Here is a 27,754-nt window from a genome sequence, read left to right on the forward strand (position 1 = left end):
CACCATAGACCTAGTGAAATACTCTAGCCTGCCATCAGACTCCTATAGCTTAGAGGTAAGGCATCTGAAGTACAAATTGGGTCAAAGGTTTAACTCCTATTGGTTGCACCAAGATTTATTTTTTACACCCCATGTTTTAACTCTTTTTTTTTTTTTTTTTTTTTTTTTTTAAATCCCTGTCATGCCCACTCCTTCCTCAAACTACCATCTGGAATAGAGCCCGTACCTTTCCTCGTCAGCGGTCAACTTTGTGAATCAACATGGCGGCCAAAGAAGTGGAATTAGGATTTGCAGAAGAAATTGGTGACGATGCTGTTCGTAAACTGCAGATGACAAGCGCCTTCTTTCCGAGCAAAATCGGTGGAACCCCAGCATGGTTAAACTTGCAAGATTTGCCCAATTCAAGCTGTATGGTGTGCAAAATCTGCCTCAAACCGATGGCATTTCTCTTACAAGTGTACGCTCCTATGCCACATGACCAAAGTTTTCATCGAACGATCTTCGTTTTTTGTTGTAAAGATGGCAATTGTCACTCTAAAAACTACACCGATTGTTTCCTTGTACTAAGAAATCAATTAAAACGCAATAACAAGTTTTACAGCTATAATCCGCCGCCAGAATTGGACGAAATTAACGAGCTGTCTATGGAATGTGTAGCTGAAGAGTTCAAACCTAAAACATGGATCAGTTTATGCGATGTGTGCGGGTGTAAAGGGGATAAGAAATGTTCTAAATGTCACGTGGCACAGTACTGTGGCCGTGAACATCAGACGGTGGATTGGAAATCAGGTCATAAGAACTTGTGTCCGAAACTGTGCGCACAGGAAAATAAAGAGCAACTGTTACAAGGTGATTTTAAACCTTTAACTCCCAAGATCTGATTTTCAGTTCTAGCTGCTATACATTTCCTTGTAAATTAGTTATTCTGGATAGTATATGGGTATTAAGAAGGAAAAGGGACATGTTGATCACCTCTGGGAGATGAAGGGTTACTAATAGAGTCATTATACGTTTATATATATAGTAGAATGGTGTAAAGAATTTGTAAAGAATTCTTCAATAGCCTTCTATCATTTGTTTGTGTGATTTGTCCTATTTATTTCTTCATCACTTTCTCTTTTACAGAACATTTCTTTAATGTAAGGTTGTACTAAATTGGATGCAGGAATGTTTTTAGTTAAACCCGCTATTATTTTACAACCAAGCCATAGCCCAAAAGACAATATATCATTTCAAAATTGTTTTCTATATCCAAGAATTTTATGCATAATGAAGCATATGGTTGTGCAGAGATCTTGCATTGTGTGAGGACTTTGCCTAGTTCATTTATTACTATTAAAAAGGTGATATTGATGATAACATTTATTAGGATGCATTTTAAGTCTCAAGGTGTTTAATGGTTGAATTTCATAACAAGCTGTGTAGGGCTTTTATGTAAAAAAAATAATATGACAAGCTAGAACATATTTAGCAAAAATCATCAACCTGTAGAAGTTACCGAGACATATAACAGTAAAACCATTAATGCTGAAAAATATCAAACTCTTTCAACCCTTTCACTCCCAAGATCTAATTAGTAATTCTCCTTACTATCTGCCATACAATTCTTATGATGTTAGTTCGGAGAATTTGGTATTGAATCACAAATAATCCCATAATTGATATTCTTCTCTATTCTCATCACCTGCCTGCTTGATATTGTATTGATATTGTAAGGAGAAATTCTGTCTCGGTCACTTGTGGCAGTGAAAGGGTTAATACCTCCAACATATTCCCTAGGAGGTTATAAAATTTGACTTTGGTTTTTATGCATTTTTTCAGTTTGTTTGTGTTTTCTTTTATTTATCTATTTATTCATTCATTTTATTTTCAGACAACAAGTATAGCAACAGAAGAATTCTCTTTCCAGAATATGAGTTACTTATTGAAACAGAACCAGATTTAACTGATGAAAGTGAGAAAAGTGAAAAAGACAGATTAGATGAATACAAACAGTTTGTGAGAGCAAATGAGCTGCTCACTGATACAGAAAGTGACAAAGAACTAGAATCCTTAGCTTCTCTTGGAAAGGAAGCTTTACTTGCTGATAAACAGTTTAGGAAATTCAAAAAGAGAATTACCAGAGAACCTAAACAGGTCTGTTAAAGAGAGAGTAATAAAATTGTAAAATGTTCTCTCCCCCCCCTCCCCCTTCATTTGGCACTAAATGCTTATTGTGCTTGTTAAAGTCTGTTAATTGGGTGTTGGGTAGTGGAGATAATTGTTTCTTTACATATCTAACTCATGCACCATGATTGGTCAATTTAGTGGGCTGTATTTCACTGGACAGCCTGCTGAATTCAGAAGTTTGTTTGAAATGAAATCTTCCTCCTCTATTTGACCCCAGAGATCTATTTATAAATGTCTCAATAACCTCATTTTCTCAGTCTGTACTGTAAGTTATGGAACCTCCTTTTTTGTCCACTCAGATTTACCAGAGTTCTAGTTCCATTTGGATGAACTGGGCTGACAAAAAAAAATTTGGATCAATATCAGTATCTGGGCAACTGCCCACCTAACCCTCCCCTAACCCAACATTAACCCTAACTTGTTATCAATTGACTATTGTTGAGTTAGGGGAGCGGTAGGTGGACAGTTGCCCAGATACTGATATTGATCCAAAAATTTAATGCTAGCACTTTTGTAAAGACCTTTTCCCTCTCCATTACAGTCTTCTTTTAAAGACAAAGTAATGTTATTATTAGTCTGTTAGAGCACATGTGCGAGTTTCTTGGAATACAACCCTTTTAACAGGGAATTTTTTGCAATCTTAGTAAAACACCAGAACTTTTTGTGATAGATGTCCTGTTTTGTCCTTCAGGTTTTGCGCTATCACCAAAGTGGTGAACCTCTCTGGGTCTCTGATGAAGGCAAGCCTAGCGAAGACGACATTCCAAGATGTGATTGTGGTTCTGAAAGGGTGTTTGAATTTCAGGTAATGATGATGGTAACATTTAAGGCTTTTGAAAGCCATGATAATGGCACTTTCTCCATGTGTGTTGTGTTTTGTTGCAGTCAATGTTTTGAACAGAAAATTCTCTTTTTTGTTGCAAAATTGAAGACTTTTTCAGGTGTCTGTTTTGTGCAATTTCTTTCATTGCAGCTCATCTCTAAGGATCATTTTTGTACTTTAAAATAATGAATCATAATTCCCAAGATCTAAATTCAGTGTTGTACAAATATGTATCCAGGTAATACCTTGGAGCTGATAAAGTTGTTTCTTCCCATTATGTTGGCTGAAAAATGCAACAATATTGTGAGGAAAATATACCTGTACTTGCTTATCACCTCAGGGAGCTAAGGGATTAAAATTTTTGATATCCCTGATGGCAAATATTTCAGTCTTCAGATAAGAAAATTATCAGGGTAATAGTCACAGTGGCAAAATAAGTATCCAGTCAAGTCGCCAACTCACGGATGTATAAAATCGAGTAGAAATGTCAGTGAGTTGGTCTTCAATCCAGTACAACTTATTAGAAGTTAGACATATAGAAAAGTAAAAGATCTTTCGAAAAAAAATTTTTTTTTCTACTAACAAAGTTTATAAGTATCTCATGACAAATAAAGCAAGGTAAATATCGCCAATGATAGAAAGCTTCAGTCACGAAAGAGTTATTGTGTGACAAAATGAGTGTGCATTCTTGTAACACCCAAGAATTTTATACCCACAAATGAAAGGGAACAACAACATTTCCTTAGTAACACTATCAAGGTAAAATGAGGGCATTTTTAAAATTCCCATTGTTTGTTTTCATTTACTGGGGATGAACCTAAACCAAGACAGACAAGGTTGCCATTTGCAGGAAAGTGTCCATTGCACTTTCTCCATCACATGTTTCACTCAACAAAAATATTGTTGTGGTAACAGGTGTGAATCTAACGACTGAAGTAGAGAATCCATATCATGGCTACAAAGTTTTCATAGCACCTGTTATGGCCTTTTTTTACACTCTGTTTGATTTTCTTCTCTTAAATTAAACTTTTTAATGATTTTTTCAAATTTTTTTAATACTCCTACTAAAGATTGCTTCCTAATTTCCTTTTCAGATTATGCCTCAGTTGCTCAACCACTTGCAGGTGGACAGTCTTGAAGAAAGTGTTGATTGGGGAACATTAGTTGTGTACACTTGTGCTCAGAGCTGTGGTGATGGAAGTTCATATCAAACTGAGTTTATTTGGAAACAAAACTTTGCAGACACAGGGATACCAACTACTGCCTTAGGAACTGGATGAGGAGTTTCATGTTTAACCATATTTACTGGTACAACTAATTATTTAATGAAAATTAATTTTGGTCTGGTTTCATTTTTTTCTGACATGTATTTGGTGTAACTGATCAGTCACTGATTTCTTGATCTTCTCATCATTACATGATTGATAAATAAAATTACAGAATTACAAAGTTATGACTGGTCTTACCCTTTATTCACCCCCCTTATACAAGTTGTGTACAATATACTTTGTGGTTTGAATTTACATTTTCTGTGGTTTTTGAAAAGTTTCAAACCAAGGAAAGATTTTAATCACAACATGTATTTGCATATACTGGTAAGTATTGTAAATTTTATGTTCAGTTGGCAGAGAGAAGTAGTTGTCTTTCTGAAAACAAAAAAAAACAATGCCACATTAAAAAGCATTAAATCCTCACCAACCAGCAGAGTTTGAGTGCTCTGTTAGATGGCTTCTTTTCTACTAAGATGTAGACTGTTCTATTGTGAAAGAAATTAAAATGAAATACTTACTGGGTTTAGTCTGCATAACTTTTTCAAAGTATTGAGGTGGAAGAAATCCTTGTTCATTCCCAGGACATAGAATCACATTGTTGGCTGATTGGTAAAATTTGAAGCCATCTGAATGAAAAAAAAATGTATTAATTAATACTTTAGTGGGTAAAAAAACTGTAATTCAAGAACACTATACTTTGTTGCCTAATTGTTAAAGTTTTTACCAACATTGCTTTGTGTAGAGAAATATTTTTTTGTGTCCTGTTACAAGCAGAAAAGATTATGAGTTTCTATGAGGAATCGAACCTCTGACCTTTGAACTCTGTGCTCCAACACTTTACCACTGAGCCATAAAGACTTTATGGTGAGCTAGGCGTTTACTAGAGTGTATAATAATATGGGACCAGTGTGAAGGATTCAAGTAATAACACTTTGATCAGTAAAATAAAATAAAAAGAATCCAAAAGCAAAACAAAAACAGGAAAATTACAATATTAAACAAAACTGGGACAAATAAATCACAAGTCAACCACATATTATATAAACTTATGGATCAATATCAGTATCTGGGCAACTGCCCACCCACCCCTCCCCTAACCCAACATTCACCCTAACTTGTTATCGATTGACTGTTGTTGGGTTGGGGGAGGGGTAGGTGGGCCATTGCCCAGATACTGATATTGATCCAAACTTATTATCAGTCACTGTACCACTCAGTGCCTTTCTGAGGTCAATAAACACCAGGATCTCACAGCTTGAACGCATTCCTAAAGGATTACAAATTAAATTTCGTAAAAGAAAACAATAAGAATAACTGACTAACTCAAAGACACGTGTTAAGATAAGAAAAGATCAGGTTGTTCACATGTTATATCAAAAATTATGGGGACAATCACCCATCTCTCCCTTTTTCTACTTTGCTTTCTTCAATTGGTTGGTTGGTTGTTGTTGTTGTTTTTTTTCTCCACTTGCACTCTAAGTAATTTTCCTTAAGCTTTTTATGTTACACTCCTGATTAGCTCTTTGTAAAGCCACTTTTACTGAGGTACAGGTATTAAAGACTGATTGGCTTCAAAAGTGTCATTACTTCTTACAAAAAATAGAGATTATGTAAAAAAATCGATTTAAACAGGAGTTGTGGACTCTTAATCAACCTTCTCAACCAGAAGTACACAATACATGTAAACCAAAAGGCACAGTGTTACTATAAGTTGTTGAAAGGGTTGTCTTTGAACCTTACAATGGAGCCATCATTGATGATTTTATTAGTAACATTTGTTAAGTATTTCAAACACATACTTAGAGAGGGTAAATTTTGAAAGAAATTGTGGTGCTGCTTTGGTGCAAGGGTATAACAGGGTAATTAAGTGTTATCAACTGAGTTAATAATTATGGTAAATTAGCCACAGTAAAGAGTTTGTGAGCTGACATTTCGGACATTAGCCCTTCCTATTAAGCTCTTAAGAAGGGCTAATGCTCAAGACCTGAGTTTATTAACTCTTCACAGAGGCTAATTTAGGTTATCAGCTCAAATGTTTACACTAAATTACCCTTCTTTGAAAAAAAAAAAAAAAAAAAAAATGAATGAAGAGGGGTAAGTTTCTGAAGAAACTGTGGTGCTGCATTGGTGGGAGAATATAACAGGGTAATTTAGTGTTATCAACTGAGCTGATTACATAAATTGGCCACTGTAAAGAGTTTAAAAGCTGACATTTCAAGCACTGGCCCTTCCTCAGAATATATTCTTTAAATACAGAAATGTATTGCACAGAGTCAGTAGCAAAATAAATCGTTAACCTAGAGAGGCACAGCATTTACAGTATTTATAAACTTTAATTTACTAACCACTGATGACTCCTTCTTCCCCTGGTTCTCCTGGTGCAAAATGGATGTGATTTCTGCTCATTCTTGACAAACCCTGATAAAATAAAAAAATGTGTTTTTTGCAAGTACCAACTGAGCCAGATGAGGTTGATGAAAAAGGAAAGCAAAAAAAATCAGTGAAAAAAGTAAAAACACCCACCTGAGCTTTTATTAGCTCCCAACACTCACGATAGGTGCCATGCACAACAACTGGTGCATTGGAGGGATCTGTGATGGGATTAAGTTCAAGGTCATCGACCTAAAATGCCAAAAAAAGTAAAAAAATCAACCAACAATTATTAACTCTTTCACTCCTGATATCTTCAAGTTAATGAAGATACATCTCATAACACATTTCTCATGAATCTTTTTCTGAGAATTTAGTGTTGGATAAAATAATAATCCCTTAGTTTCATTGGCCAATTTGAGCAAAGGCTAGAGTTGTTTTGTCCATTTGCACTTTAATCCAGAAGTCAGTGAAAAAGTTGTGCATGCTGGATCCAAGGCCCACTTCATTAGTCATCGAATGTTTAGATTATATTTTTTCATATGTATATTGGGCTGAACAATTATTCAAGTTATTATCATAAATTTTAAATTATTAGTAAACATTTATAGCTATTCTCATCACTTGGCTGTTTGATATTGAATTGTCATATTGTAAGCCCTAATAATATAACATAAAACTGAAATCTTGTATCATGATTGTCTAAAGAGATTTCTTTTCTGAAAGTCAACATTCCTAATCTCTTACAATGCAGAAATGCTAACCTCGATGGTGTGTCCTTGATTTGCTCTGATTTGCAGCCTATTTGTCACTGGATCAAGTCTCAGGGCAAACCTCTTCTTGTCATTCTCATCAACAACTTTTCTTACTTCATTCTCAGAATATCTTTTAAACTGTTGTAATTTTAACAGCTCATCAACAAAGACAAATCCTGTGGGCATAAATATCAAATTAATACTAACAAATATATTCTATAATCATTGAGTAAACCATTCTTTTCCTGACCAAAAAAATAATAATAATTCATTTCTCTCAAGAATCTCAATACATTTTAAAACAGATGGGTGATGGAAGAAAAGGAAAATTACTGTTTACATATGATGAACTGCTGGACTTACAACATCAAATTCTCAGATACAAGATGTGTATGACAGATGGTGAGACGATATGATATTTTGAATCTTGGGAGTGAAAGTGTTAATACTTGATGGGATTAATTTTCTTTTAAATTCAATGTGGAACTTTTTTACATTAATTTAAGTCTTGCAGGTCTTCAATTGAGTGCATGAATTCAGATTTTGATGTCGTTCCAGAGGCCATATCCATCCAGCCTGGGCTTAATTGGTACTTCCAAGTTGGCTTGTCATGAATCAAATGCTTGGAGAGCAGGCCATGACTCTGAGTCTTACACAATTGCAGGATCTCAACTGCTTACTAGTAAGTGGGGATGGCTCCCTTGATTGCCATCAGTGTATGATTTTGACAAAGTTAGCCAGTTTTGTTTAGGGCTTGGATCACTCAGTACCAGGATAAACATTGCAGCAGCAAAGTGAACCAACATGGCTTGACCAATCAGGCTTTTGATCCTTTACATTCACAGGGGAACTTTATTGACAAGTAGATTTACTGCCTGCAGTTACGTTAGGCCTCTCTTTTTATCAGTAAAAGGGAACATATAAAATTCTTAACAGGGTAATTCAGTATTATCAATTGAATTGATAACATCAACTGGCAACAGTGAAGAGTTTAAAAGCTATGGTGGCCAATATTTACATCATCAACTCAGTTAATAACACTAAATTACCCTGTTATACTTTTCCACCAATGCACCATCATAGTTTCTTTAGAAACTGATCCCCTTAATTCAAAAAGATTGTTACTTAAGTATGTGGTAAAACTTAAAATCACCTAGATGTTAATACTACCTGAAAAATCTCAAACATGTATTATAGCTGTAATAATACAATTCTAGAAACATTTACCTTCAGACATTTGCAGCCCCTCTTTTGATGCACCATGTCGAAGAATGTAAGAAAGAGCTTTGGACAGTTGAATATTGTGACCTCTCTGACAAAAGAAAAAAAATTGCCTTTTTTTTTCCCTAATGAAATTAGTCAGGTTGTATCAAATTTCACGGCAGGAAATATCTGCAGGTAATTATGATAATTACAAAACTCGCTGTTTTCCTGGTAATAATATAAAGCTTCCGACAAACTATGTGGCTTCATGAAATGCCCCTATGTAGAGACAAACGAATTAAATTACGAATTTCGCCGTAACCTTAACGCCGATATCTGTAGACCTAGATCAGGTACTATACTGTCACTTATGAATTATGCTTTGTGATAGTAAGAACAATTCTAAAATTAGGTTGAAATAATGTATAGGAAAATATGTGATTGGTGAAGGGAAAAATCAAAAGTCTGTTAGCTAATTAAGCCACATGTAACGAAAAAACAGTATCGTAAGAAGGCATGTCCGGTGAGAATGATCTACAGTTATTCATTGACCTAGGGTAGGCAGTAGAGAGTAAAGAGTCATTATCATTTATTGAGGGGAGATTGCCAATGAAAGTTTTGTGATAGCCACCGCGACCCAAGGCCGGAAAAGTGGGCCGGCCTCTCCATCATTCAAATCCATAACCTTTGTGAATCAGTCTCCTTTTACACTGTCCTGGATTTATGGATTTATCCAGAATATTGCTCGCTCTTGTCTGAGACTAGGAGTGTTAAAAAATGCTGGACAATCGAATTTTACTTTACGAAAAAGTTAAACGGATGTTACTCACCTTTAGCGGCTTTCCAGCGCTTGCCTCATCTGCGAGTCGCTGACTTCGCGAATTGTTCATTTTAAGCAAAAGTTATTTCTAAACATAAAAAGCTTAACTTAAATATCCCCCATTTCATCTGGTGTCCTACAAGTCCCCACAAAAACGAAGAAATCATCCTCTAGTGTAGTTATTGCACCACAATTATTGTATGTCACGCGTTCCAATTAGTTACCAGGACCTGCTCATTCGTATCATCCGTCACGCAGTCAAGCACCAACCCGACCTTTTAAGTGCGGTAAAAGTGAAAAAACTGTCTAAATTTTGAATCAATAATGACTATATCTTGTCTTAGTGTGTCTAAACAATATCTATACACCTTCTTTCATCTCACTAGTAAAGCCTTGTCATTTGAGAAACTTTTTCATGGTTCACAAACCGTCGGCATCGTCATACAAAAATGCTAAGCGAATACCACTTCCCGCACCGAGACGAAATAATGCATACGTAACTGACTAAACCGTGTTTCTCGGGCAAAAAGAAATAGCGCTAATTAGTAAGTAATAGTAAAAATAAGGATTTGGAACTCGGTGCATGGGTATTCATCCTAGCATAGCATTCCTTAGGTCTCAGGAACAGAATACTCCAAAGTACCCGCAAAATGACAATACAGAAAGCTTGAGAGAGGTTGGTGTCGAAGAACCCATTAACGGCATTCTCAAAACATCAGCAGGGTGGTTAGATTTCGCGGATATCGAACATTCAAACGACTTTCAGTTTTTTTTTTTCACTTAGATTTATTTATCAAACTTACCAATGAAGCTTCCTTAAAACTTTTACACTCTTTCTGACTGTTTAAAAAAAATTGAACCTGGTGAATTCCTTATTCGTCCCAACGTGTCTCAGCCTGAAAATTGTATTCAAGTCTAATATGAAATCGGCGTTTTTCCATAAATCGCCTGAAATATTTAAAGCCCCACAAAATGCAAATTATAAGTTAGTTCATAGATATATTTACTCTCGTTTTGGTAGATAATGACATTTCTGTGGGTCGACATCAACTTAAGATTGTTGATTGAAAGTAGAACTAGCTAAAATATTTAAATCCTTAAATTAACGTCTTAAACTTCTCGTGTTCCTCTTACTGTTAAGTATTTTGGAGATAACTTATTTCAATTGTGATCATTTTTGTTGGAAACCCAAGTAAAACTCTAAATTTGATAAATTAAACAAAATTAGAGGGATTGAGAATGATTTGTTAACGTATTGAAAATGAAGACAGGGAAGTAAACACTGACAACAAAACATACCACAAAAACCATAAACCAATAAAAAGCAATCGCAAAACCTAAAATAAGTTAAATCAAAGAGTATCTTAACCCTTTAACTCCCATGAGTGACTAACATGTAATTGTGATTTCGATGTGTTATCCTGCAGACAGGTTTGAAGAACAGACATAGCAAACAGCTAGCGCGTGTTATCTTGACATAACATTCAATTCTCTTGCCTAATTTGCAAAGGAATATGTGTTAGTCAGTTGGGAGAATAACTAATAGGATCTTGAGAGTTTAAGGGTAGGGGATCACTATAGATCACCCATTTCTGACATCAGATTTCATTGAGAAGTGCTTTCCATGATTCAACTTTGGATACAATACCAATACACATTCTAGCATTCGACTATTGATAATGTTGAACCACATGACACGGACGTGCTTGTATACCGACAATATTATTAGAAACTTCCCGAAGTTATCCGAAGGTGCACCGAACGATTACGATCAGTCACCGACCGGTTTAACTTAAAGGCTCGATATCCACCAAGAGATCGCCCGCCTCTAAGTTCTGGTTCAATTTGACGGAAATCTTCGTCACAGTTCCGTCGATAGGGGCAGTCACGTTAGTCTCCATCTTCATGGCGCTGAGAACAACCAGCGGGTCTCCCTTCTTCACCACTTCGTTCTCTTTTGCTCGGATGCCGACAACTTTACCCGGCATGGGGGCTCCCACGGAACCTTTGACAGATTTGTCGGCTTTGGGATGTCGCTCAAGAGTCTGAGAAAGGAGGAAGAAAAAAAAAACAATTGTCGGATCGCATGAAGGGAAAAAGTAGCAACAGTAAGAACAATAATAATAATGGCAATAATTATAATAGATCTTTAACCTGCGAGACAGAAACTTAAGGAATTCTTTTTTTATATATTAAGCGGACCATCTGAGAGGCACGAGAAGATCTGGGTTGTACCTGGATTTGGTGCTTTTTACTGACATGGTAACTTTGATTTTCACAAAGTAACAATCCCATGAGTTAAGTCTTCGCACCGAGGTGAACACAAAAAAGACATTGAAAATCAGGATAGATATGACTCTCAAAATTTACATCGAAAAACGTTGATATATACGAGATACGAGAGCTTGTTTTCACGCTAGGGCAGTAGATACCTTTGTTACAGACTTGTCCTCCACCAAAACTGTTCTCAGTTGTCCGTTCATCTCACAGAATACTTCTCTCTGTCCATTCGGGTGCAAGTCACTGATGGCCAGTACTTTGATGTTCAAAACTTTTCCAGGCTCGATCGCCACTTGGAATTCTTCTCCAATTTCAGGGCCAGTGAAGAAGAGTCTGGTGGGAAGTCCATCAACTGGACCAAACTCCTCCCTGAACACCATGTAATCATTGAAAACTTTGGGGTACAGAGCGGCGCTAAGTACGTCCTCATCTCGAATGGCATTTTCTCCTGCAAAACAAAAGCGTGTGCTTAACATTAGAGATTTTCTACCGCTTTGAGGGCTATGAGGTTTGAAAAGAGGGCTAAAGAAATAATTAAGATGTCCAAGTAAGGTTACAGTTTTTAGATCTGTGACATGTTCCGCCTCTGGTAGAGAACATTACGTTTGGTGTAATCTCACCATTGCCATCTGGCCAATGGTAACATTGAAGTAGTCCCTTTGCCTCTCAACATCTCATAGCTAATTCTCCTTACTCTCGGCCATACAATTCTAATGATTTTAGTTAGGAGAATTTGGTATTTAATCAACTTATAACCCCCTTATCATTTTTTTTTTCAAAATTTTCTTCCCTTGCCAGCTGTATATTGTATTGATATTGTAGGGAGAAATTCTGTCCTGGTCACTCACGGGAGATAAAGGGTTAGGTCCCCGTTTTCCTCATACAATAAAACCTGCATGATAAGGCCAACCAGGAGGAATGGCAGGGTGACCGTTTCACACAGGTTCACCAGCAAATGACTTGTGCATGTCTTGTGCATGTCTTAACAGTCCAAAGAAAAAAGATAATCGGCAAAACGGTGAGGATATTTGAACTCAAAGTGCTTACAACGATTTCAGAGATAAATATGGAATAAACTTGACTCGAGAGATTCTTCTTAGTTTCATTTGAGTGGTTTTGCTTTAAATGTCCGTTCGATACAGTGGATAATACGATAAAAACAGGCCTATACGCCGAATAGAGGTGAACGCCTAATACAGGTGAAAATAAGTTTGCTAAAGGGGAAAAAAAATTCTGGACTTTGACAACCGATCGCTTAATAATACAGGGTGACCGCTTAATAATACAGGGTGACCGCTTAATAATACAGGGTGACCGCTTAATAATACAGGGTGACCGCTTAATAATACAGGGTGACCGCTTAATAATACAGGGTGACCGCTTAATAATACAGGGTGACCGCTTAATAATACAGGGTGACCGCTTAATAATACAGGGTGACCGCTTAATAATACAGGGTGACCGCTTAATAATACAGGGTGACCGCTTAATAATACAGGGTGACCGCTTAATAATACAGGGTGACCGCTTAATAATACAGGGTGACCGCTTAATAATACAGGGTGACCGCTTAATAATACAGGGTGACCGCTTAATAATACAGGGTGACCGCTTAATACGGGCTCAGCTATATTTCTCTCAGGTTTAGCCATTCACTTCATACCGGCCTCTCCCCTCTTAAAAGAGATCGTCGATAAAAAAGAGAATAAACTGACCCTGATCACAGATCGAACGTTTCAAAAATGTCCTTTTTCCATTAAACAAGCTGAGGTACATAGATCGACAAATAATTAAAAAATATACAGATTATTGTAGATTTAGATCAACCTGGCGCACTTCTTACCGAATTCCTCTTGCAGTTTACTTTTCAGTGCGTCAAAGTCGAGTGGCTCCAAAGATTCTCCTGGCCTTCCATCAATTGTGGGGCGTCCCTTTAGAGCCTGCAGGAACAACAGAGGGTTTTCAACTAAGTAAACAATAGAAGGCAAATGAGCATTTCTAGGCGGCCAGGTTATCGTGGACGCCATGTTATATCGTGAGATGACACGCGAGACTGGGAACTGTTAAGTCAAAATGTCCCAGGCTTTTCCACGAAAGACACTCGAACCTTCAGAAAATTTATCTATTAATCTATTCCCTCATTTAAACCAGTTACTCGTCAATTATGGATTTAATTGCATTCAAAACTGGGAAAGGACTATCAAACAATATTTAACAGATGTCATTTCAATACTTGTACGATTTTTCATCGGCTTCTGCGGTAAAATGAGGTGAAAGAAGCCGGCTGAATGAGGCAGACGGTTTTTGGCAGCGGTTTCGGTCAGCTTATGGCTTTTATCAACAGCACTGTGTTATATTGGATGTCGTTCTTACATTGCTCAGACAAAAACGGCTGAAAACTGTCGACGAATTTTGATGAAGAATGTTTACAAGGTAAATGCAGAAATTACAAAGAACACAACCACGTTTTTCTTGAGATGGCCTGGGAACAGGCCCTCTTCATCAACTATTCGGGACGTGCGTTTCTCTGCCCGCGGGAAGATTGGAGACGTCGGGGAGAGGTTTGCTGGGGATCTGGCACAAATAACTATCGGTGCCAGACGCCTTACAGACCTCTCCCAACACACTTTTCTTAAAGCGTCATACTTAACCGTGGGCGAAGAAACAATCGTGCCGAAGAGCCAATGATGAAAGCCTCCACGCGCGCTATTTTTGAGAGAATTGAAAAAAAAAAAACTTCTTCTTTAGTCATCGTCATTTATTATAATTTGAGCGTCTTACCTTCATAATGAGTTGTTTAATTTTAAAGACATGTACAGCTCTTTAACAATTGTCAATAGGATAGTACAGATAATATAACAAGACATCGTTTGTGGGTTTGAGTCGTAAAAAGAACAAGTCTTTTCTCTGCCCTTTGATTCCAAGCATCCAATTTCTCCCCACAATATCACGCCTGAATTACACACCAGAGTCATGAGAATAAATGAAATGATCACCAACTAAAAAAGCTATTGATTGTTAAACAAATTTTCCTGGTCATCACCTTAGGAAATATATGGAGAACAGTATGGAAAATATGAATACCGTTTTTTTAGGGTTGTAAAAGCATTAAATATTTACGTCAAAATTTATTTCCTCTACGATATGGTACAGTATGGTGCTTTCAAAATCGAGATTGTACCATAGTCGAAACAGAAAAAAAACTTACGAAATTGTTTACACTTCCTTTCCGGAAAGAATGTTTGTAATAAGGAAAATGCGAGATCCGAAACAATTGGAAGCAGGTGAAGTGATGATCTGGAAAAGAACTTGGCGCGTTTGAGCAAACAATTGAAAAGATCGAGAGCAAATGCTGGAAAAAATTAATTAATTAAAAAACTAGGAGAGTTTTTCAATCGCAAGAGGCTGATGATATTTGAAACTGTTTCACAGCCGTCTGAACGAAACAAATCAGGCACTCATCTTTCGTCTCCAGGTGAACTTGAAAAGAAAAGAAAAGAAAAGAAAATTTCTGCTCCATTAACGTCGACCAGCTTTTTCAAACCGAAACAATACAACTGGCGAGTGAAAAGCAAATTGAGAACAATTTTCCATGGATTGAAGGCGAAAAGCCTGGATTTTGGTACAAAACAGTTTTCACATCGATCTTTGGTCTAAATTTCGGCCCGCCAATTTCTTCAGAGACCGAACAAAATTCATAGCATCGAGCTCCAATCGGGGAGAAGAGGCAAGGTACAGAACATGCACAAATGGTTCTGGATTATCGGTTGGTTCCCCACTATTATGGCCGTGGCAGGAAACGCAGTTGTGATTTGGCTCATAATAACAAAAAGACGGCTGCGAACTACAGCTAACTGGTTCGTTACGTCCCTAGCGGCTGCCGATTTCTTTATTGGTATATTTTTCTTCCCTACTCTGTACACCTGCAAGATTCGATGGAGTTTGTGTTCTTCGCAAAAGGGTCACGTTATCACGATTCTCCTGAGTTTTCTGCTGCACGCTTCGGTGGGGAATTTATGCGCGATGACAATCGATCGTTACGTCGCCATTGCGTTGCCTCTCAAGTACATTGTTTACATGACGCCAAAAAGGAGCTTTCCAATGATAGCCGCAACATGGATTTTCCCAGCAGCAGTGTGGAGTCTTCACACAGTCATCGTAACGTATTTTGGTGCATCGGCCACGGCGTTTGCTGTAACTGTCGTTAGAAAGTGCGTTCTTGAGTTTCTTCCCATGATCTTCCTGACTTTAGCCACTATACACATGCTCATGATTGTTCGAAGGCATAAGAAAGAAATCTCGTCTCTCCTGGCCGATTTGCAATATAATCGGCCTATATCCGACGAAAAGCCGAAAATTTTCCGACGGATCCCTGAGGCGTCCTCGGCGACGGTTGTAGCAGTCGTGGTTTTCATCTTCGTTTTTTGCTACTCGATCGAAACTTACTTATTTTTCTGTACAGTCTGTCCGTCAGCTTTAATAGACGTCGTTTTGTTTTTCTTTCTACTAAACGCCGCTGCAAATCCTCTCGCTTACGCGTTCTTGAAGAAGGATATCAGGAGAGAGTTGGGGAAAGTTTTTAAAGACAATTGTTTACACAGAAAAGTAGTCAGTCATAAGTGATTGTGATATTCAAAAATACATGAAGATCCTCGATAACGGGTCAAAAAGTATCGTAAAAAAGTTGATTATCTTCGTTGTGATAATAAATTAATTAATCAATTTTTTTTTTCTTGAAATATGGAATGTGAAATAAAAGGAAAATAATTATTCTTTTTTTTTTTTCAAATAAAACAAAGAAATGGAGTTATATTTGTCGACACAATTAGAATGTTTGCGTCGGAACCCAGAGTTCTTTTCACTTTAAATAACGCAAGTTCAACAAGGTTCTTTGGACACAAGAAAGCCCTCGATTTCAAGTAGCGTAGAAGCACGCTTTCTTTTTTCTAGCACAAAACGCTTAAAAAGAAGGTGTAATTTCAAATTAGAGAAATTAACTAACCTTTGTTCGAAGGGGTTCAGGGAAACCGCCATGCGGTTGACCCAAATAACCTTGCAAAAACTCCACCACTGAAGATGGGAAGTCAAGTTCATCAGCCTTGGCGAGCACATCGCGATCATCCAACTTGTTCTGCACCATAAACTGAGCCAAGTCACCAACAACCTTGGAGGTTGGAGTCACCTATGAAGAAAATAGAAATTTTTTTAGTTTCTTAAAGTGGAGTTTTGTTGTAGATATAAAAACGGCCCAGTCAAGATCATGAAGATTAGCCATCTTGAAGCTTCTTGACCGAAGAATACCTCAAAGCAAAATATCAAGTCATAACAGAAATGAAAACATTCAAGAAATATTTTCCCACATGGAGCTCGTTTTAGTTTTGTTTTTCCCTGCACCCAGGGGCATATTTGATTGATGGGTATCCGTTAACTGCAAGGAAATTTGAGGAGGTGTAACAGATTAGCATCCTCTATGGGGGAGAGGCAAAACTGTAATGGATGACGGGTTGGATTACCGTAAGAATGGTGCACAAAGTTCCTACGATGTCTGCATTAAAATCGTGACAAATGAAATTTGAAAATCTTTCATCAACAACACTACATCACCTTCACTACATCACCCAGCAGTTCGTTAGCCAGCGCATATTTCTTTTTGACATCGGTGAACTGATCAGCCAGGCCGAGCGAGTAGGCCTGGAAGTGAAGGTTAGTGTACTGTCCCCCAGGAATCTCGTTCTCGTACACGTCAGCATTTCCGGTCTTCATGGTGACAGTGCTCTCAAACGGAGCGTACAGATTCCTCGCTCGTTCCCAGTACTCGCTGTACTCGTGGACACGTTCAAGAGGAATTCCTGTGGGAGCAAAAACGATTCCAGTTTTTTTACTTTCTCCATGCAGTTGCTGCTCACTAATTCAACAGGACAGCGCCCTAATTTGGGAAGGATCACGAAATGCACAATCAAGAGATGTAAAATGTTTCAGCTTCTATTCAATTCATACCTGTTTCCTTCTCCGTGTTTTCCAATGCCGCAACAATGGCTCCCATGCTTGGCTGTGACGTCATGCCAGACATGGAGTCTACAGCAACATCTACCACGTCGGCTCCAGCCTCCGCCGCGGCCAACATGGAGGCTACACCTGCCCCAGCGGTATCATGGGTATGTACGTGAATGGGTAGCTTAGGGAACTGGGCTCGAAGAGAACCAATCAACAATGTAGCGGCATTTGGCTTTAATACTCCGGCCATGTCCTGTATAAGGAATAAATAGGGACACGTGACTAGTCGTGCAGATATTGAGGAGTCGCATTAAATCATTGAGAACAATAAGGAAAAAATAGAAAGAAAGGAGAGAAAAGGAAGTAGAGAAGACCTTCACTCTTGTTAGTTTAAAGCTACGTCTTACACTGCGAATAACATAAGTATGCTTCTCATTAAAATTTATGTGGACAGTTAGCGCCCTCTTTGAAGACTAAAGCTAGATGGCCAAAGCCTTTGCTGTGAAACAAGGGTAAATGTGAATACGATTTAGTTTACTATTTTTGTTGTCATGAAAATAAAACTCATTTTTCACCAAAAAAAAGGTTGATCCTTTGCCTAATTTTGAAATTGAAAGCTGTGATAATGGATAATTTGGCGTAGGAAGTAATGAGAGAATGAAATACATCTTTGGAAGCAAAAAAAAGACATACCTTCTTTTGAGGCCAAACGCGGTAGGGATTACTACAAGCATTTTTGTTTAGCATAAAAAAGCTATAAATGAATTAATTATTTCCTTCGTGCCATACCTTGATACAGAGCACATGCGCACCAGAACGTGCCAGTTCTGACGCCAGGTTCATGTAATAATCAATGTTATACTTTGTCTTCATTGGGTTGGACACATCACCAGTGTAGGATATCGCAGCCTCTACCACTCCGCCTGCCTTGCCAGCAGCTTCAATACCAAGCTGAAGGGGAAAAAAGGCGTCAATCAGAGGTTGAAGGCCAAATGCACTAGAAACTCATATGTGTTCGTGGGGAGAACCAACGCAGTGTGAACTAAAACTTTAATACAGTACAGTGCCATGATATTTTTGAAACACGCAGTAGAACACGCTCGAAAAGATGATAATGTCACAAGGCCAGAGTCGAAAACGTGTTGTATAAACATCACGAGAAATGACGGCCTCAGCACTGTACTTAAAATCTCCTGAAGATCAGCGGAAGAGCATCCGCCGGTAGTACTAATGAAAAGACCTTGGGGTTGACAGTAAACCCTACAGGGGAAGGGAGAAAGGGGAGGGGGGAGGGGAGGTTACCTGCGATGGACCAGCATCCCGTCTGTGAGAAAAAAAACATATTTCTAGTCGGTTCAAGCGATATAATTTGTAGATATAATATTGTAATTACCTGTAAATTCGGCAGGTAGTTCAAGGAATCGAATACCCTGAAAATATCCATGCCGTTCTGGTGCGCCTTTTCACAAAACTTGAAAACCACGTTGTCGGGGTAACTGGTGTATCCCACCGCATTTGCACCGCGGAGGAGCATCTGAAACGGGATGTTGGGAACAGCTTCTCGCAGCTGGGCCAGGCGATCCCAAGGACATTCGTACAGGAAACGTAGGGCAACATCGAAGGTTGCACCTGTAAATAGATTGAAGTTGCAAAGATGATTAATTTTGGGCTCGGTCGCCCATTGTAGAACGATGCAATTCGTTTTGTTACAAAAGCCGACGAGAGAAAAAATCGCAGCTCCTAAATTGGATTCGAATCCCAGACTGCATTTTGAAACTCTACCAATAAGATACGGAGAACTCGATGCTGATCTTTGACTAGGAGTACAGCATACATCCCCAGCCCAAAAAGTACATTTCTTCAGATTCAAATCTAAGCTTGTTGGCTGAAACAAAAGCTGGCTGAACAAGCTTCGGAATTCCATCGTTAGGGGCCATTTTAAAACAAGTGTCCCATCTAATCCCGCCTTGCATCGGTTTTGCTTTAACTCGCTCTGCGATGGGTCCAGAAAACACGTATCACCCTCTTAACCAATCAGATACAAATCTAAAACCAGTCGCGACACTAATCGCTTTTTCCCGCGCCTCAGACAGATCACATGTTTTCGATTTGAATTTCCATTGGCTCCTAACCCTAAGCAATTACTTGGATTGTTCTGGTATTGTTTCACGACAATTGATCGAAATGTGTTCTGGGGCTGATTATTTAGGTGCAGTATAAATTTCAAGGTCGGTTACTGCAATCTTCTGACACCATCGGCGATTTTAAGTCTAGGGTGTCTTGCGTATGCACTGACCTCCCCAATTCTCCAAACTGTAGGCATTGGCAAAATAATGTGACACAAATGGTGCCACCTTGAGCATGTCATGAGTCCGCACACGGGTGGCCAGCAGTGACTGGTGGGCGTCCCTGAATGTTGTATCTGTCAGCAGAAGCCTGTTGCTCTTTCGAACAGCACTGGCAAAACCTTCAGGTCCTTGCTGTAATAAAATATCTCGGAATCCGCTCGGTCTCAGGTGGCCGTAGGAACCCGAATTGGACGTTTTGGGGATCTAGTAGAAAAGAAAGCTTTTTACTAACAAACAACTATTCATAACAAATTAGACAGATTATTTTTGAAGAATTTTTAGGAGAAAGTGTAAAATTAATCCCTGGATTGCCTTGGTTGTATATAACCACACTTTATGATACGTCGACAAAACTCACGCAATCCCATAAACCACTCAGATTTAAAACCACCAACAATTCCGATTCAAAAAATAAATCAACTCTTAATTAAGTAGAGGGAAATGCAAAAGTCCTTAAAGTTATCATTGTTCTCATCCATACTGTGGACATAATTGGAAGGTTCCTGAATGAAGGTAGTGTGGCTAAGGGGTCTGGGCACTGGACTTGTAATCTAATGCCCTTCACCCTGGTGCTCACTAGATTTGTTCTCGGTTACCCCGAGTTCAACTCCCTGGCTACGCTTTGTATATACGATAGCTAACAAATTCACAAGCTAGTCAGAGCGGAATTTTAAAAAACTTGTTTTAATGTACAAGACGGCACATAGCCCGTTAGAGCAATACGTTTCATACCTCGGGTGCTTCTGGAGCGTCCTTGGAGGGTTTCAAAGTAGTCGCTAAAGGAGTGCACGGTCCGTTAATCATCACGTTTCCAAGATACTGGAGCAATTTCTGAGCTCGATTTTGACCCCATTCTACTTTGAACAATTGAGGTCTGTGGAGGATGAAATCTGTCCTGACAGCGCCATCTAGAAACTCATCTTCTTTAAGAACATTGATAATGAAAGGAATATTGGTCTGCAAAAAAAGCAACGTCACTGTGTTTATTACATTGACTCAGGTATCTTTTTTCCTTTTTCTAAGAGTGGTAAGTGGTAAAATCCGAGGCTCACGTTAGCGCTGTGAGCGTGCGAGAAGACCGTGAAAAATGTCTGTGAGGAGTACCAGAACCGCTACAGACCCCTCGCAGACCATGCGAAGATTCGCATCGCTCGCGGACTCGAAACCTGCAGGCTTTGCCTTAAGTGACGCAGCGTTATTGAGAAGCTGCTCGCTGACTACGAGACTCTCTTTTGAAAACTGAGACTAAACGATCTAAGCCATACAACTCCTTTTTATTACCATCGCCTTGCTCAGTTAATTGCGTGGTATAGTTGATGACAATGTTAATATCAGAGTTACGATATTTCTCTTTGGTGCTGGTTTTGCGAGGTAAGAAAGCCTCTATATGGTAATTTTTCCGAACGAAAACAATCCCCCATAGACTCACAATGATAATTAAACGCTTATTCTAGACCATGACCATCTCCGTAGGTTTGACCGAACCCCCGGAAAATGTGAGAATACTGACTTTGGTAACTGAGGCTGATAAGTTTTTGAGGTTAGATTCCCGAACGTTTGACAAAAATCGAGTACTTTTTTGTCGGCTAGTTATTCTAGCAGTTGTGAAATTTATTGAAACAATAATTCACTTTAATGTTGATGGGACAGATGGAGCTACATCGGTGAATAACTATCACATAAAAAGTAAAAAATTAGAATAAAAAAAATGTATAAGCCACACCTTGACCCCTCTGACTCTAAACTCACGCAGTGCTCTCAGCAGTTTGGTTGCAGCGTCTCTATGAGTTGAGCCTTTGCTGATAACTTTCGTTAGAAGTGAGTCGTAATGAGGAGAAACCACAGCCCCTGGAAACATGGAATTCCCATCCAATCGAATTCCCATTCCTTCACCTGTTCGGAAAACCTGCGAAAAAAAACGACAAAATATAATGATGAAGATATAACAGTTTGATCTTTACAAAGTGGATGCAAATCCTTTTCGGAAGTCTCCCTAAGAATAGTGGCAAAAATATTCGACAATATTTGGAAATCTTTGCCAATCTCCGTAATCAACGTAGTGCAATCTTAGGAAACATTAGAAATCGTCGGCAATTTCCAGTCTCCGAAGTCAACGTAATACAATCCTCACTAATCTCTGTCATGCAGTCCTCAGAAATCTCTGACAATCTTCGGCAAATCTTCGTAACCAAGGAGATACGATCTTCGCAAAACTCTGAAAATCTTCGGCAATCTCAATAATCAACGTAAATATCAGTGATCAACGTACTAAAGCATAACCAAGCTAGTTTATATTGCTATAAAAAAGAAATGAGCACCTTGTCCCTAATAAGCGTCCTGTTTCGAATAGGCACCCTCCCTTGAGGTACCAAAGTAAATAAGCGCCGCGGGCGCTAAATCGAATTATTACAGTACATGTAAATGTTACCTCAATCCTGCCTGTATCTGGAGTGAAGTTATTTGCAGGATCTTCAGTTGTGATACGAGCTTGAATTGCTGATCCAGTCACTTTGATATCCTCTTGACGAAGTCCTATTTCCTCCAGAGATTTTCCTTCTGCCACATTGATTTGTGTTCGTACCAGATCGACACTATAAATTCAAGAGAGAAAAATCACTGTAGCACTCAAACTGCGACCGTTAGTCGCCATGGGGAGTAGGTTTTGGTAAAGTTTTCATTACTTCCTGTACACAGTTCTGAGTTAAAATGAGATACACATCCTCTCGCTTCCTAAATTGCTGAGAGCTACGGTACGTCATATTATGCTCCACAAGCTGTCCCTTTCATCTTTTTTTTTTATTATTATTTTTTGCGAGGTTGACCAAAACGATGCGCTTGACGCCATGTACGCGTCACGAATTGTCACGTTTTCTCGAAAAAAGGAGGGTCACACCAGCCATGGTAATCACCCCTCCCCTTTCCCCCTACTCCTACCCGGACTGAAACTTGACTACAACTTTGCAATAGACACTGATAAAAACAACATACCCTGTAACTTCTTCCGTCACCGTGTGCTCCACTTGAAGACGGGCGTTAACCTCGATAAAGTAATGATTTCCTTGTGGATCCAGCAAGAATTCCACAGTCCCAGCATTTTGATAACCAACTTCTTTACACAGTTTAACAGCATCGCTTGTCATTTTGTCTCTGATTTCCTGAGGAAGTTCTGGCGCTGGGGCGATTTCTATGATTTTCTGATGACGTCTCTGCACTGAACAGTCTCGTTCATAAAGGTGTACAACATTTCCGTAGGCATCCCCCATCATCTGAACTTCAATATGTCTCGGTTGTTCTGGATGAAAAGAAAAATTTTTTTAAATCCAAAAGTTTAGTCTTTCATCGACTCCTCATATTTGAATCCTATCAACTTTCCCCACTGCATGCGATACAATTCTATGTTAGTCACTCCTTGGAGGAGATGGCGTTAATCTTTGCGTTCCCAAATTTAATCTTAAATTTATGAGGAACTCTTTTACTTACAAGTGCGCTCAACTGTGGAATAAACTTCCAGAAGATGTCAAGCTGGCCGATGATGTTAATGTTTATAAGTCCAAGCTAAGATCAATTCAGCTGTAATTTTTATATTTTTAAATTTTTTTTTTTGTGTCGGTGTGTAATTTTTATAATACCTTATATTCGTGTGTATGTAGATTATAGATTACGTATTTAAAATGTCTTTTTTTTCTTTTAATACTAGATTTTGTTATTGTAATTGTAGATTTAATGCACGTTCGTATTTTGAACGAGCACTGGTGCTCTTGGACGATAACGTGGTTAAATAAATTATTGATTGATTGATATAGATTGATATGGACAATTCTATGTTAGTCACTTCTTGAAATATCGTGTTACATTGTTCAAAACAATTTCCTTCGTTGTTAATTCAATTGCCAACATTCCTTAATTCTTGAGAAATGACAATTTAATCCTTTAAGTCCCATGGGTGACCAAGACAGAATTTCTCCTTACAGTACCAATACAATATCAAGCAGACAAGTGATGAGAATAAATAAAAATGTCAATTAGGGGATTATAAGTGGATCCAATACCAAATTCTCCAAACTAACATCACAAAAACTGTATAGCAGACAGTAAGGAGAATTACTAATGAGATCTTGGGAGATAAAGGGTAATGAACCTACCAACAAACTTTTCAATAAACATTGAACCATCTCCAAAAGCAGCGTATGCCTCATTGCTGGCTAAGTTAAAGAACTCTTCCACATCTTCCATCTTATGGATTACTCTCATGCCACGGCCACCTCCGCCATATGCTGCCTTGGTTATGACAGGCAACCCATACTGCTCACAGAAGGCTTTGGCCTCTTCCACAGTTTTGATTGGGTTCTCTGTGCCAGGAACCACAGGCACACCTGCATTGACTGCTACTTGCCGAGCTTCCACCTTATCCCCCATCATTTTGACAATTGAGGGGGAGGGGCCGATGAAAATGATGCCGTTTTTGACACAAGCTTCAGCAAAGTTGGCTCTCTCTGAGAGAAATCCATATCCTGGGTGAATTGCATCAGCCTCTGTTTCCTGGAATATAATTTAAAAGACAATGAGTATTTACCTAACCCTCAATGTACACATGTAGCTCTGCTATTTGTGGTTTTTAAACCCATTCTTAACCGAGAAAAAAAATTCTCCTCTCAAAATCTTTACAATATCTAGCAGAGAAGCAATGAGAGAAAAAAAACTGTCAGTTGAGGGATTATTGGTTGATCCAATACCATATTCTCCAAATCAAAATCAGAAGAATTGTATGGCGGAAAGTAAAGAAAATTGCTAATGAGATCTTTGGAGCAAAAGGAATAAAACCAAACCTAAACACCTAACTCATTCATTTACCTTTGCAATTTTGATGATTTCTGGAATATTTAAATAAGCTGCAACAGGAGGCATGCCTTTGCCAATGAGATATGCTTCATCAGCCTTTTGTCTGTGCATGAGATTAGCATCTTGTTCTGAATAAATAGCAACAGTCCTAATACCAGCCTCAGTAGCTGCACGAAAGACTCTGATAGCAATCTCACCACGATTAGCAACCAGAATTTTCTTTATTTCACTTCTACGAGGCTCAGGTTTGTTAGTCTGAAACAATTTATTTCCTGCATGGAGATACCGACATGTTGACCATAATCCACTGCTGCTTGTAAACTGTTGTTGAATAATTTTCTTGAAACGTGGTGTTTGAACTCGCAACATTTTCCTGGCAGTATTTCAATCACTCCCTTGATGCTGGTGTAGTGATTATTTATCTAAACCTGTTCCTCCCTGAAAATTCAAAGTAATCACAAAGTAAGCCAAATTAAATATAACAACAACAATAATAACAATAATAATGATAATAATGGAGGATTTCTATTGCATCGTATTCACTAGCTCATGGCATTTTACAACATTTTGCAAGTGACTTAAGCCAGATTACATTGAGAAGTTAACAATTTTTGAAGGTACTTTTTGCAGATGCCCCAATTTTAGAATCAAGGCCAGACCACTATGGCTGGAGCAATGTTCCCCTATCTTTGCAGGATGTGCATAGGTTCTTCAATGCCCCCTGCTCTCCAATACAGAGAAGATAGGAGATGGAGCCTACAAGAACCTCTAACAATTTCCAGATGTCAGATCAAAAGCAGTATATTCTTCTCAGCTATTTAAAGACTCTGAACATTGATCCAGCTATAGAAAATTAATAAATCATGAGCGACAGAACAGCTAACCAAACACATGGACATCATTTGCGACCAAGTGAAACTGATAATAACTTTTCATCACTCTTAGTTAAACATGATTTCCCATATAAGCTTATTTACTGTCAACCTGTACTTAAGTCATGAACTCATTCTTCAACCTAACCTGTCAAATTATTTCAATCATTTTACATGAAACAAATAAAAACATTCAGCAGAATCCTGATTTCTGATACCTTCTGTTTCTTCAAACTTCAAATAACTCACACCAAAACTGCTTCCCTCTTTTAATCAAACATATGAATGTAATTTTACTTTATTATTTTCACTGCTTCTGACAACCAATTTCCTTTCCCTTGGGAGTAAAACAGGAGTGGTTTTTTACTGATGTCAAACATACGCATATTGGGCATCATACAAAAAATCACGAAAAGTTATTTTTACCATTTAGGAAAGGACAATTATTGAATGGCATACCAAAGTAATATTATTCAAAATTAGTAATTCAATATCAACAAAAACATCTAAACAAAGTATGATAGGTAACACACTGTACAAATCAAGTGTATTCTCTTAATTAGGGAGTTAGATCTTTCCTGTTCACTTGTGATGCAATATGACACCTAATTAGTTTATCATATTGGAAAGATCTCAAAAGCTTGTTCATGTTATTTCAGGATCAGAAGATGTGTATGGTTGTGACTAGGCCGGTTATGAAGGATGACAAAAATAATGGTATTTTGTGAATAAAAGAATTGCTTCATATTTAGCCACTTCAAACTACAAAAAAATATATATTTCTGTTAACAGATGACAGACTTGCTTCCCACAGTCAAAGTATGTGCGAGATTTCAACATATTTTCTGCAGACCATGCCTGATTTCGCAAGACACTGACTGTAATTGTTGTGAAAACGCTTTGTTCAGTTCATTTGATTTTCATGACTGTTAGTGTCATCAGCAGCATATACGTAATATTTTCATTCTCTTAACTTTTTCGAATCAAGATCCAGTTTGTCTAATTTTCAATTTCAATCGGTTTAATTCAATGAGAAAAAATCTGGGCTATATTACCTCACCTTTAGGTAGATTTCCGATGGGCATGGATGTCTTGGTGGCCAACCGCAAACTATCAATAACAGTTCTCTTAAAGAAGATTTCTCTCCATGAAACAACGTCCCAAATTTTTAAACATCTAATTGACTTTCAGCTCATTATTTATTAATCGTGTTCTTCAGTAATGTTATTTCATCGCGGCTAGATATCACTGATGTCACTTAGATGAGGATCGAACGCTTAGAGGATTTCTCATCGCTGTCTAGACAAGCTATACTTGGTAAAACACATTTTATAAAAAAAAAAAATGAATTGTTAAAACAACTCGAGGAGTACAGCTATATGATCTGCCACGAACAAAAACAAGAGTGATTGTTAACAAATCTTAATTAAAAATGAACGAAGTTAGAAATCAAAACAAATCGTAGGGTTTGTTCTATGATAATAATTAAAATATCATCTCAGGAATTGCTTCGATTCCTGCATGAGTACACGTTACAACTCGTGCTTCGAGGCCAAGGGTCAAAACACATTAACAGCTTGTTTCTTCTCTAAAAACGTATCGTTAATTACTAACCTGTGGGATCGAATTCCTACTGAGAAAATCTTTGATCAAAAGGAGATCATCCTCTGTCGGAGAAACGCGATCAAGAAATATTAACGTTGAAACTAAAGAATTAGTACTCGCTATTTGCCTGTTTCTTTTCTGCACACTCACGTCACACTTGACTTCCAGCGAGGGAGGTACAACCAGAAGAGTACAAACAAAAAATTAACGAATGTATTGCACGGAAGGGAAGAGAGCAATTTAAATTTAAAACCTAGAAATATAGAGTTCACTAGGATTGTTTACCTTCAGGATGAAGCCTCAAAACATAGCCACTCCATCAATGACTAACAGAAATACTCTGACGAAAGTAATGTGTGATTATTCGAGTCAGTCACGCCTGCGCCCGCAATCAATCAGCAGGTC

General features: G+C 38.1%; 4 protein-coding genes across 5 annotated transcripts; 2 read left to right on the forward strand and 2 right to left on the reverse strand.

Annotated features, from left to right (window-relative positions):
- Positions 1-247: 247 nt before the first annotated feature.
- On the forward strand, positions 248-4,426 carry LOC131789085 (programmed cell death protein 2-like). Its single transcript, XM_059106160.2, has 4 exons — positions 248-849; positions 1,874-2,136; positions 2,861-2,974; positions 4,087-4,426. The coding sequence occupies exons 1-4, from the start codon at positions 261-263 to the stop codon at positions 4,270-4,272; spliced, it is 1,152 nt and encodes a 383-aa protein (XP_058962143.2). The 5' UTR covers positions 248-260; the 3' UTR covers positions 4,273-4,426.
- Positions 4,340-9,591, reverse strand: LOC131789084 (tRNA 2'-phosphotransferase 1-like). The gene is made up of 8 exons (XM_059106159.2): positions 9,422-9,591; positions 8,616-8,700; positions 7,398-7,564; positions 6,787-6,885; positions 6,609-6,681; positions 5,474-5,530; positions 4,782-4,889; positions 4,340-4,638 (listed from the first exon to the last, which is right to left on the reverse strand). The coding sequence occupies exons 1-8, from the start codon at positions 9,479-9,481 to the stop codon at positions 4,610-4,612; spliced, it is 678 nt and encodes a 225-aa protein (XP_058962142.2). The 5' UTR covers positions 9,482-9,591; the 3' UTR covers positions 4,340-4,609.
- Positions 9,592-10,183: 592 nt separating this feature from the next.
- On the reverse strand, positions 10,184-27,749 carry LOC131789143 (pyruvate carboxylase, mitochondrial-like). 2 transcript variants are annotated; one of them, XM_059106215.2, is made up of 17 exons: positions 27,635-27,749; positions 27,359-27,411; positions 24,885-25,310; positions 24,176-24,572; positions 23,022-23,325; positions 22,462-22,624; positions 21,757-21,939; positions 20,766-20,990; positions 19,982-20,237; positions 19,079-19,314; positions 18,475-18,636; positions 17,689-17,938; positions 17,296-17,540; positions 16,694-16,873; positions 13,535-13,631; positions 11,844-12,139; positions 10,184-11,456 (listed from the first exon to the last, which is right to left on the reverse strand). In XM_059106215.2, exons 3-17 carry the CDS (start codon positions 25,239-25,241, stop codon positions 11,199-11,201), a joined length of 3,609 nt encoding a protein of 1,202 aa, XP_058962198.1. In that variant the 5' UTR covers positions 25,242-25,310; positions 27,359-27,411; positions 27,635-27,749; the 3' UTR covers positions 10,184-11,198. The 2 variants fall into 2 exon arrangements, with proteins under 2 accessions (XP_058962198.1, XP_066026609.1); XM_066170512.1 differs by lacking the exons at positions 27,359-27,411; positions 27,635-27,749 and adding an exon at positions 26,805-27,010.
- Positions 15,266-16,314, forward strand: LOC136282157 (octopamine receptor beta-2R-like). Its single transcript, XM_066169472.1, has one exon. The coding sequence runs from the start codon at positions 15,433-15,435 to the stop codon at positions 16,312-16,314; it is 882 nt and encodes a 293-aa protein (XP_066025569.1). The 5' UTR covers positions 15,266-15,432.
- Positions 27,750-27,754: the final 5 nt, after the last annotated feature.

This window comes from Pocillopora verrucosa, chromosome 7, assembly GCF_036669915.1.
Source record: "Pocillopora verrucosa isolate sample1 chromosome 7, ASM3666991v2, whole genome shotgun sequence".
Classification (NCBI taxonomy): Eukaryota; Metazoa; Cnidaria; class Anthozoa; order Scleractinia; family Pocilloporidae; genus Pocillopora; species Pocillopora verrucosa.

Excerpts from the sequence above, each read along its gene's own strand:
- LOC131789085 (XM_059106160.2), top strand. The coding sequence starts at position 261 with ATGGCGGCCAAAGAAGTGGAATTAGGATTTGCAGAAGAAATTGGTGAC. Across the intron at positions 850-1,873 it reads TAAAGAGCAACTGTTACAAG|ACAACAAGTATAGCAACAGA; the intron begins GTGATTTTAAAC and ends TTTTATTTTCAG. Across the intron at positions 2,137-2,860 it reads TTACCAGAGAACCTAAACAG|GTTTTGCGCTATCACCAAAG; the intron begins GTCTGTTAAAGA and ends TTTGTCCTTCAG.
- LOC131789143 (XM_059106215.2), bottom strand. The coding sequence starts at position 25,241 with ATGTTGCGAGTTCAAACACCACGTTTCAAGAAAATTATTCAACAACAG. Across the intron at positions 18,637-19,078 it reads ACTACCTGCCGAATTTACAG|CTTGGTATTGAAGCTGCTGG; the intron begins GTAATTACAATA and ends TTTCCCCTTCAG. Across the intron at positions 12,140-13,534 it reads TAAACTGCAAGAGGAATTCG|GAGAAAATGCCATTCGAGAT; the intron begins GTAAGAAGTGCG and ends TTTGTTTTGCAG.
- LOC131789084 (XM_059106159.2), bottom strand. The coding sequence starts at position 9,481 with ATGAACAATTCGCGAAGTCAGCGACTCGCAGATGAGGCAAGCGCTGGA. Across the intron at positions 8,701-9,421 it reads GCGCTGGAAAGCCGCTAAAG|AGAGGTCACAATATTCAACT; the intron begins GTGAGTAACATC and ends TTCTTTTGTCAG. Across the intron at positions 4,890-5,473 it reads CCTCAGAAAGGCACTGAGTG|ATGGCTTCAAATTTTACCAA; the intron begins GTACAGTGACTG and ends TTTTTCATTCAG.
- LOC136282157 (XM_066169472.1), top strand. The coding sequence starts at position 15,433 with ATGCACAAATGGTTCTGGATTATCGGTTGGTTCCCCACTATTATGGCC.